A 10,305-nucleotide genomic window follows, 5' to 3' on the forward strand; every position below is an offset into this window, starting at 1 on the left:
TGAGAATTAGACCATAAAGAAGGTTGAATGCCAAAGAATTGATGCTTTCAAATTGCGGAGTTGGAGACGACGCTTGAGAGTCCCTTGGACTTCAAGGAGATCAAACCTGCCAATTCTAAAGGAAATCAACCCTAAATATTCATTGGAAGGACTGATGCTGAACCTGAAGCTCCAATACTTGGCCACCTGATGGGAAGAGCCGACTTATTGGAAAAGACCCTGGTGCTGGGAAAGACTGAAGGCAAAAGGAAAAGGGCGATGGGACAGAGGATGAGATGGTTAGACAGCATCACTGACTGGACATGAATTTGAGCAGACCCCAGGAGGTGGTGAAGGACAGGAAAGCCTGATGTGCTGCAATCCATGGGGTTGCAAAGTGTCAGACATAACTTATTGACTGCACAACAACAAACAATGATAAAAAGACAAGAATAAGTAAATGTACAATTTTACACAGAAGGGCAAGAAGGCTTGCTGAGAAATTGGCATTTTAATAAAGGCTTAAAAGAGGCATGGGAGAAAACAACATGTCTTTGTGGAGCAAAAATCAACCTGTGTTCCTGGAGGAAAATTGGATGTTTCAGAATGCACTATCCATTTTTATTCTTTGTTAGATTTAATTTTGAAAAAAAGCGTGTTAGTAATTTTACAGGAGTAAGAATGCCTTGTGATTTTCCGACTTGTGTGCTTCAGGTATCCAGGTTGTTTTGGCCTTATGAAATGAGATAGAGGGTATCCTTTTCTATATTTTCTAAAACCATACCTTTATTCTATTTTATTTTATTTTTCATTGGGTACAGTCTTTCTCTAGCTGCAGTGAGCAGGGGCTAGTTTTTGTTGCAGGGCATGGGCTGCTCATTGCCATTAGCTTCTCCCTAGGTGCACAGGCTTCAGTAGCTGCGGCACTCATGCTCAGTAAATGGGGCTCACGGGCTTAGTTCTTTGTGACATGTGAAATCTTTCCAGACCAGGGATCAAATTTTATGTCCTCTGCATTGGCAAGGGGGAGTCTTATCCAATGGACCACCAGGAAAGTCCTTACTTTTATTCTTAATATTAGCTCTTCCTTTATTGCTTAGAAGAGCTTGCCTCAATTCTGCTTACTTAAGATTGTATTTCCTCCTAAGTTACGCTATTGCACAATTTAATTTGCACAGTGCTTCCTAGTAATCATTTTCCATTTTTATTCCCATAATTGATATCTAGTTTCATACATGGTTGGAAAAGATGCTTGGTATAGTTTCTACTTTCTTAAATTTGTTGAGACATCTTTTGTGGCCTGGCTGGTGATACATCCTGGAGAATGTTCCATGTGCCCTTGAAAAGAATATGTATTATATCACTATGTATAAAATAGACAAACAATAAAGACCCACTATATAGCACAGGGAACTCCACTCAATATTCTGTAATAACTTGTATGGGAAAAGATCTGACAAAGAATGGAGATATATATATATATATATACATATATATATATATATATCAGTTTGCAATGCACTTGACACTAAAACATTGTAAAACAACTATATCCCAATATAAAAATTAAAAAAATTTTGAAGAATGTGTATTCTGTTGTTTTTGGATAGAATATCTTATAGATATATATTGATTGCCACTAGTCTAACGTGTCATTTAAGGCCACTATTTCCTAATTGATTTTTTTGTGTGGATAATCTGTCCACTGATGTATGTGAAGTGTTAAAGTCATGTACTATTATTGTTTTATTGTGAAATTCTCCCTTTATCTGTTATTGTTTGCTTTATATATTTAGCTTCTTCAGTATTTGGTACATATATGTTAATGAGTATTATATCCTCTTCTTTATTGATTTTTTTGTCTTTATAATGTCCTTATTTGTCTTTTATTATAGACTTACTTTACTTTACATTGTCTGATATGAATATTCCTATACTAGCTTTCTTTTCAATTCTATTTTTATGAATATCTTTTCCATTTCCTCACTTTCAGTCTGTGTTCTTTAGCTCTGAAGTGAGTCTCTTGTAAGCATCATATAGGTGGGTCTTGTTATTTTATCTAATAAGCCACCCTATGTCTTTTGATTGGTGTATTTAGTTCATTGACATTTAAAGCTATTGATAGGTATGTTGCTATTGTTTAGTAGCTAAGTCATGTCTGAGTCTTTTATAACCCCATGGACAGTAGCCTGCCAGGCTCCTCCATCCAAGGGATTTCCCCGGCAAGAATACTGGAGTGGGTTCCCATTCCTTTTCCAGGGGATCTTCCTAAGCTGCTTGGGAACCCCTTTGATAGGTATGTACTTATTGCCATTTTGTTACTTGCTTTCTGGTTGTTTTTGTAGTTCTCTGTCCTTTTCATATTCTCTAAGTTTCTTCCCTTTTGGTGTGATGTTTTCATTTAGTGATATGCTTGTGTTCCTGTCTCTCTATTTTTTTGGTATCAATAATCTATCCATCAAGTAGCTTGGTTCAGTTCTGTCTGGGAGGCTTCTTTTGAACCTTTCTGTTGCTCTAAGCTCATAGTCATGGTTTCAAACAGTGTCCACAACTCTTATGTTCACCCTCATTTCTCAATAACAAATCTCCACTTCTGCTTTAGTTTTGTTTGTTTGTTTTAGTTATTTATTTATTTTACTTTACAACATTGTATTGGTTTTTGCCATACATTGACCTGAATCCGCCATGGGTGTACATATGTTCCCCATCCTGAACCCCCCTCCCAACTCCCTCCCCATCCCATCCCTCTGCTTTAGTTTTTAAAATTTTATATCTCTCTTGTTTTTGTTATTTTATGTGTTTGAAGCAAGTGAGGTTAAAGTAGTAAGGGATGAAGTTGCAACACTATCTTGTTTCCTGTTGGTTTTACTATATCCAGAAAATTGTGGGTTAACACATTTCAAACAATAGCAGTGAACAATAGAGGAAATAAACTGATGTTTGCGTGTTAAGTTGCTTCACTCCTGTCTGATTATTTTCACCCTGTGAACTGTAGTTTGCAGGTTCCTTTGTCCATGGGATTCCCCAAGCAAGAATACTGGAGTGGGTTGCCATGCCCTCCTCCAGGGGATCTTTCTGACCCAGGGATTGAACCCACGTCTCCTATGTCTCCTGAATTGGCAGGCAGGTTCACAGGCACATGAAAATGTTGAATTCTTTAAAGACGAAGATGGTTTAATTAATATTAATGTGGGATACCAACCCCACTTATTAGATAATGGGTAAAATCTAACTAAATGAACTGAGAATGTGCTTAAACACTAGTGTTTTGCCTTGATCCTGTAACCTCTTACAACTCTATGAAAAACTTAGAAATGGACACGAGCAGAAAAGTAGACAGTGTACACTTGGCCTCACAGAGTCAGGAAAGCAGCCATCCTGAATTTTCCCATGTAGAATCTTGCACTCTCATGGGATCACAGCAACATTAAATTGCTTGGTTAACAAGGAGCTTTGGAAGTTGAATCTCTAGGGTTCAAGACTGCAATCTATCTGTTACCATTTCTATCCACAGTCCTTTCCTTGGATATAAGCAGCACACAGACTCCTACCATAGATGACCCTTCCTGCCCAGGAGCTGGTAACTCACTCAGACCCTTCTCTCTCAAAGAAGGACAGATCTTTGGTTTGAGATATCACAGATGTCAGACATCATTCCACTGCAATGCCAGCCAGGTAACCTAATGATCCTGAGTGAATGTTTGGAAATGAGGACAGGTGTTTGGGTACAAGTTTATCCTGAGAAAGCTATAAAAAGAGTACACACATCAGATGATTAGAACCAAGTCACTGTTCATAACTTATGTCATCTTCACACTTCTTTTTTTATTTTGCACCAATAATTAAGCATCTCTGATTTATGAATACCAATAAATATTTTCAAAAACCAACCAAGGGGTAACCTTTTCTAGAACTGTTTATGCTCTGCTGTCATCAACCTTGGATTTTTTTTATTGTTACTCAAGCACTTAGTCATGTCTGACTCCGCAACCCCACGGACTGCATCATGCCAGTTTCCTCTGTCCTCCACTATCTCCTGAAGTTTGCTCAAATTCATGTCCATTGAGTCAGTGATGCTATCTGACCGTCTCATCCTCTGCCACCCTCTTCCCCTTTAGCCTTCAATCTTTCCCAGCATCAGGTTCTTTTCCAATGAGTCAGCTCTTTGCATCACGTGGCCAAAGCATTGGAGCTTCAGCATCTGTCCTTCCAGTGAATATTCAGGATTGATTTCCTTTAGGATTTTTTGACATAACAGATAAATATGCATGCTTTCCTTCCCCTCCCACTCCTTTAGTCTCTTTCCATTCCCAAGTGGTTTATGCTTCTTGTGAACTACTGCTGCTTCCCTAGTAACCACACATTTTATTGTCTTGTTACCGTATCTTGTTCATCAGATTCATCAACATCATGGAACCCAGAAACCGAACAGCTGTTTCTGAATTTCTTCTCATGAGACTGACAGAGGATGAAAAACTGAAGACCATCTTATTCAACCTGTTCCTGTCCATGTACCTGGTCACTGTCCTGGGAAACCTGCTCATCATCCTGGCTGTCATTTCTGACTCCCACCTCCACACCCCCATGTACTTCTTCCTCTCCCATCTGTCCTTTACAGACATTGGTTTAAGCACAACCCTGATCCCAAAGATCCTGGTGAACATGCAAGCACAGAGTCAGAGCATCACTTACACAGGTTGCCTCACTCAGATCTGCTTTGTCCTGGTTTTGGTTTGTTGGGAAAGTTTTCTCCTTGGGGCAATGGCCTATGACCGCTATGTGGCCATTTGTCACCCACTGAGGTACACAGTCATCATGAACCCCCACCTCTGTGTCATGCTGACCCTACTCTCCTTGCTCATTAGCATTGGGAATGCCCTGCTCCACACTCTGATGGTGCTGCCACTATCCTTCTGCAAGGACCTGGAAATCTCCCTCTTCTTCTGTGAAGTTGTTCAGGTCATCAAGCTTGCCTGCTCTGATACCCTCATTAATAATACTCTTCTTTATTTTGCAATTAGCCTATTAGGTGGCATTCCTGTTTCTGGAATCATTTTCTCTTATACTCAAATAGTATCCTCTATTTTGAGAAAGTCATCAGCAGGTGGAAAGTATAAAACTTATTCTACCTGTGGGTCTCACCTCTCAGTTGTGTTTTTATTCTATGGGACAGGTTTTGGAGTGTACATTTGTTCTGCAATTCCTGACTCTCCCAGGAAGACTGCAGTGGCTTCATTGATGTACACTGTGGTCACTCCCACGATGAACCCCTTCATCTACAGCCTGAGGAACAGAGACATGAAGGGAGCTTTGAGGAAACTCTTTAGTAGAGTACTTTCTATTCTATGATTGTGTCGTTTTCTAGTTCTCTGATGTTTGACATAAACTTTCCGTTCTCTATTTTAAGGTTTTGGTTAGAGCCAATAAAAGCTGAATCTGAGGCAGAGGTTCATGGTATAGTAATTTTGTGGGGAATGTTCCCAGCCCGAGGGAAGTAGGAAAAGGTGGGTAGGTCAAGGAAAGAATTTAAACAAGTCTATGGTCGTGCAGAAATAGATTCTGCCTGATTCCTTGGATGACACCATGTAAATCGTACTCCAGAGTAAAGCCTATTTACAAGACATTGTGGTTGATCTTTCATATCTCAGTTCAGGAATCTTTAAGACCAGTCACTGGCAAGTTGGACATATGTTAGGTAACATTAGTATCCATAACACTAGACTTCATCATCCATAAAATTTTGTGATTAGATTATCTCAGCAGTTTGAAATGATTATGGGATATTTGAAATTGATCAGTGAGGAAAATTTTCTTTCTAATAAAAGAAAGAAATCCTGACTCTTAATATGCTCAAACAATAAAGATAATTATCTTTCATCACAAGGACTTCAGAGGAAGGAAATGTGCAGGAACAGGAAATTAGAGATTTATTCATTCCTCCATGAAGAGGCTTCATGTTAGGCTGATTCCCCTCATGGACTCAGATGGCTGAAATAGATGCAGACATACCTAGACATGATTACCGGAGACAAATAAAACTGACTGACCTTCAATAAGTCTGTTGTTAATTGACCTTCTATTTATAAAAGATATTTACATGGCATCACCCATAAGGTACAACCTTCAGTCTTATCACTGAGAAACGGAATCTATGCCACCTGCTTAATCCAATTCCTGATATTGGGAATTGATTACTCTTAGAGCCTTATGCTTGCCATTTGTAGTGTAATTACTGCTGGAAAGTTAATTTCTATAAGAACAATAAACACTTAGGACAATGCCTCAATAAAATTTAAGTAGTATTACTGTGTTTCATAAGTTTCCTATATACCCTTGAGTCCATGTATTTTTTCCATTGCTTCAGCAATTTAATTTTTTTTAATTTTTACTTTTTTGTGGACCACTTTTAAAGTTTTTATTGAATTCATTACAATATTTCTTCTGTTTTATGTTTTGGGTTTTTTGGCCATGATGCATTTGGGATCTTAGCTCCCCAAGCAAGTATTGAATCCCCATCGTCTGCATTGGAAGGTGAAGTCTTAACCACTGGGCTGCCAGGGAAGTCTTTGATTTGTTTTCTTTTATTGCTATATTTATCAGGTTTTCCCCCACTGGTTTGAGTAATATAATAAAATAAACCATTGTTTTGTAGGCAGGGCAAATGTTTTTAATCTTCCTCTGGCATCTTATTTGCTTTGAAACTTTCTCATTGGCTTATTCATAAGAATGTATCTGTTTTCATTTCTCTTCTTAGTCATCTTTTTTATTTTTAGTTTTTTAAATTTTTAATTAATTAATTAACTTTTTTCTTAGCTCTTTTTTTATTTTTTTATATTGTAGTGGTTTTTGCCATACGTTGACATGAATCAGCCATGGATTTACATGTGTTCACCTTCCCGATCCCCCCTCCCGCCTCCCTCTCCATCCCATCCCTCTGGGATTTTTTAAAATTTATTTTAATTAATTTATTTTTTAATTGAAGTATAATTGCTTTACAGAATTTTGTTGTTTTCTCTCAAACATCAGTAAGAATCAGTCAAAGGTATACATATGTCCCCTGCCTCTTGAATCTCTCCCCCATCTCCATCCCACAGCTCTAAATTGTTACAGAGCCCCTGTCTGAGTTTTTGCTGTGTTTCTTAGACACTCCGGTGGAGTCAATGCAGAGAAACATCATTGAATAAAATTAACTGTGTCATGGATGTCTTAGTGTATTGCGTTTAGTCTTAGGACTCTCATGGAAAGCTTTTTCATGTGTCTTTAGGAGGAAAGTTACTCTACTTTCCTTTGACAAGGAGATGTTGAGAGTAAGACAAGAGAGGAGAAAAGGGGAGTAGATAAGATTAGTGAGATCACCTTCCCAGAAGGACAAAAATTTGAGGCCATCAGTCAGAACTACATGTGGGCGAGGGGGCAGAAACAGTGGAACTGTCGAGGGAGAGTCCAGGGAGTGGAGAAGAACTTTAAAAAGGTGAAGAACCTTGTTCATTGTAGATTGTGCTTCGTTGCGTCTGACTCTTTGTAACACTTCGGATTGTAGTGTGCCAATCTCCTCTGTCCTTGGGATTTTTCAGGCAAGAATACTGGAGTGGGTTGCTATTCCTCCTCCAGAGGAATATTCCCCACCCAGGGATCAAGCCTGCATTGCAGGCAGATACCTTTACCCACTGAACCACTGGGGAAGCCAGAGCTGTAGTTTTACTTTCAGCACCACATCTGGGAAACAGCTCCCTGCTTGGCACTCTTGTTAACTCCAGAGCTTCCTTCATTGAAATCCACAGAACAACTGCAGATTTGAATAACGTAGACCTTAGTTCAGACTGAGAGTTCCCTGATCTTTAGCAAGAACTGTGGATTTCGCACCTCAGGGGAATTGGGCATGTGAAGGATGAGAGAATTTTTAATAAACATTTTGTGAGACTATGATGACCTGAGATGCCTAACTTTTGTATGAGGACATGAGGAAATATATTATCATTACATTTATAATTAGGAATGTGGAAGGATCTTTCCTCAATTTTACTCATTAAAGTAGCATATGCAAAGTGGTGCTTAAAGTCTATGTGTACTTCTGTGAGAATGGTAACACAATAGCCATGCATGTACCTACCCTATCCTGAAGTTAAATAAATAAAACAATCCCTTAATTATAGAATGCAATTTTTCTCCCACCTACATCACCCTCTCCCCTCCCAGTGACAAACAAAATCTTGACTTTTTAATTCTTTTTTTTTATTTGATCTTCTGTTAGGTTGACGCCTATGAATTTGCCATTATTTGATCATGTTTGCACCATAAAACTGACAATAGGATGAAATATCACTGTCTTATCACCTCTGTATGTATTCCTTTGCAATTTATAACTTAATGAGATCATTAAAATTTAATTGTTATGTTTTAATCTTTTATCCTGATTTTTTCTCATTATTGCACTTTGGAGATTTCATCGTTATCTTAGGGTGTATCAGTAAATAATTAATTTGCAATATTCTGTATATTTACATTGTGTTTGGAGACTTCAAAATAGATATTTTTTATTATATTGATGGAAATTTTGTTTGTAGCTAATTTTATGCTGTTATGAGTAAATCTGAGTATTCTTTTCTATTTCTCATGGTAGCATGAGTGGATCCATATCGTCATCAACACCTTTTCATTTATAGTAAAAATGTAAAAATTATTTCATCAACAGACATACCTCTTATTATTACATAACTGAGAGGCTTTTGATGCATTTATTTTCTTTTGAATATCTAATTGTGATAGACCTACTGAGTTGTTTATAATTTTCGCATTAATTCATATGAGCTTTTTTTTTACATAATCAAGATATTAGTGTTAGTTATACAAAATCAACCCTGAATATTCATTGGAAGGACTGAGCTGAAGCTCCAATGCTTTGGCCACCTGATGCGAATAGCCAACTCACTGGAAAAGACCCCTGATTCTGGGAAAGATTGAAGGCAAAGGGAGAAAAGTGAGGCAGAGGATGAGATTGTTAGATGGCATCACCAACTCAATGGACATGAATTTGGGCAAACTCCAGGAGATAGTGGAAGACAGAGGAGGCTGGCGTGCTGCAGTCCTTGGGGTTGCAAAGGGTCGAACAACAAAACAGCTGAACAACAAAAACAATATACCCACTGTAAAATTATTTCTTAAGTGTGTGACTTCTTTTTTGATATCCTGTACAGTTTTGTTTTGTATGAACACAAGTGCTTCGTTTTAGTTATGTAGCTAATAGCTGTTAATACTTTACATAATGGTATTACTTATCAGGTCTTATTTATGAAAACAATAGGGTTCCCCTGGTAGTTCAGCTGGTAAAGAATCCGCCTGCAATGTGGGAGACCCCTGTTCGATTCATGAGTCAGTAAGATCCCCTGGAGAAGGGATAGTCTACCCACCCCAGTGTTCTTGGGCTTCCCTGATGGCTCAGCTGGTAAAGAATCCACCTGCAATGCAGGAGACCTGGGTTCAAATGAAAACAATAGTACTTCAGTCTGAAGAATTCCCGGTATTGGCTCTTACATTTGAAATGTGAATTTAGTTTTCCCTTTGATGTTAAGCATGATCCAAATTCATTTTTATGTACCTATATAAATTGCCCACTTATGTATAGACTTCTTTATGGATGCTATCTTCTGGTCAATAGGTCTTCTATTTACCCCTGAGCCAATATAAAACATTTTAATTATTCTAGCTCACCAGACTACTAAAATTAAATTTACTGTGGTAACAGAAAAGCTTCGGGCTCTGTAAATTACAATCACAAGGTACATTGTGTCATAACTTGAGTGCTTCTCTGATAACTTATGATGCAGTGTAAAAATATTGGTAATCAAGGGGCAGAATTTCAATGAATGGTCCATTATAATGAGGTCAGAATATTCAATCTACTACTTTGAAATTGGGAAAATTGATACAGAAATTCTATAAAGGGAATGGAAAATGCCTATCACATGCTCAGTCTATTGTTAAAATTTTAGTAAAATATATAACATAAAATTTCCTATCTTAATGATTTTTAAGTGTGCAGTTTTGTGGCGTAATTGCATTCACCATGTTATGCAGTCATCACCAAGATTTGTTTCCACGTGTTTTTCCTCACCTCAAACTCTCCCCCAACCTCAGTCCCTGGCAAACTGCAGTCTAATTTCTGTTTCTATAAATGTTTCTACTCTAGCCATTGCATATAAATGGAATGATGCAATAAATGTCTTTTTTTTCCAATTTCTTCTTGTTAAGAAACTATTTTTTAAAAGTCTTTTTTAATTTATTGCAATATTGTTTCTCTTTTTTTAATGTTTTGGTTTTTTGGCTGCA

General features: G+C 37.7%; 1 protein-coding gene across 1 annotated transcript; it reads left to right on the forward strand.

Moving 5' to 3' along the window:
• Positions 1–2,676: 2,676 nt before the first annotated feature.
• Positions 2,677–5,328, forward strand: LOC122440467 (olfactory receptor 7G1-like). Its single transcript, XM_043466765.1, has 2 exons — positions 2,677–2,701; positions 4,370–5,328. The coding sequence occupies exons 1-2, from the start codon at positions 2,677–2,679 to the stop codon at positions 5,326–5,328; spliced, it is 984 nt and encodes a 327-aa protein (XP_043322700.1).
• The last annotated feature ends 4,977 nt before the right edge of the window (positions 5,329–10,305 follow it).

Source organism: Cervus canadensis, chromosome 4, assembly GCF_019320065.1.
Source record: "Cervus canadensis isolate Bull #8, Minnesota chromosome 4, ASM1932006v1, whole genome shotgun sequence".
NCBI classification, from domain to species: domain Eukaryota; kingdom Metazoa; phylum Chordata; class Mammalia; order Artiodactyla; family Cervidae; genus Cervus; species Cervus canadensis.

What these genes read in the sequence shown, in the direction of transcription:
- LOC122440467 (XM_043466765.1), top strand. Translation starts at nt 2,677, where the DNA reads ATGTTCCCCATCCTGAACCCCCCTC. An exon ending in CCCCATCCTGAACCCCCCTC is followed by an intron (nt 2,702 to 4,369) that starts CCAACTCCCTCC and finishes ACCGTATCTTGT; the next exon opens with TCATCAGATTCATCAACATC.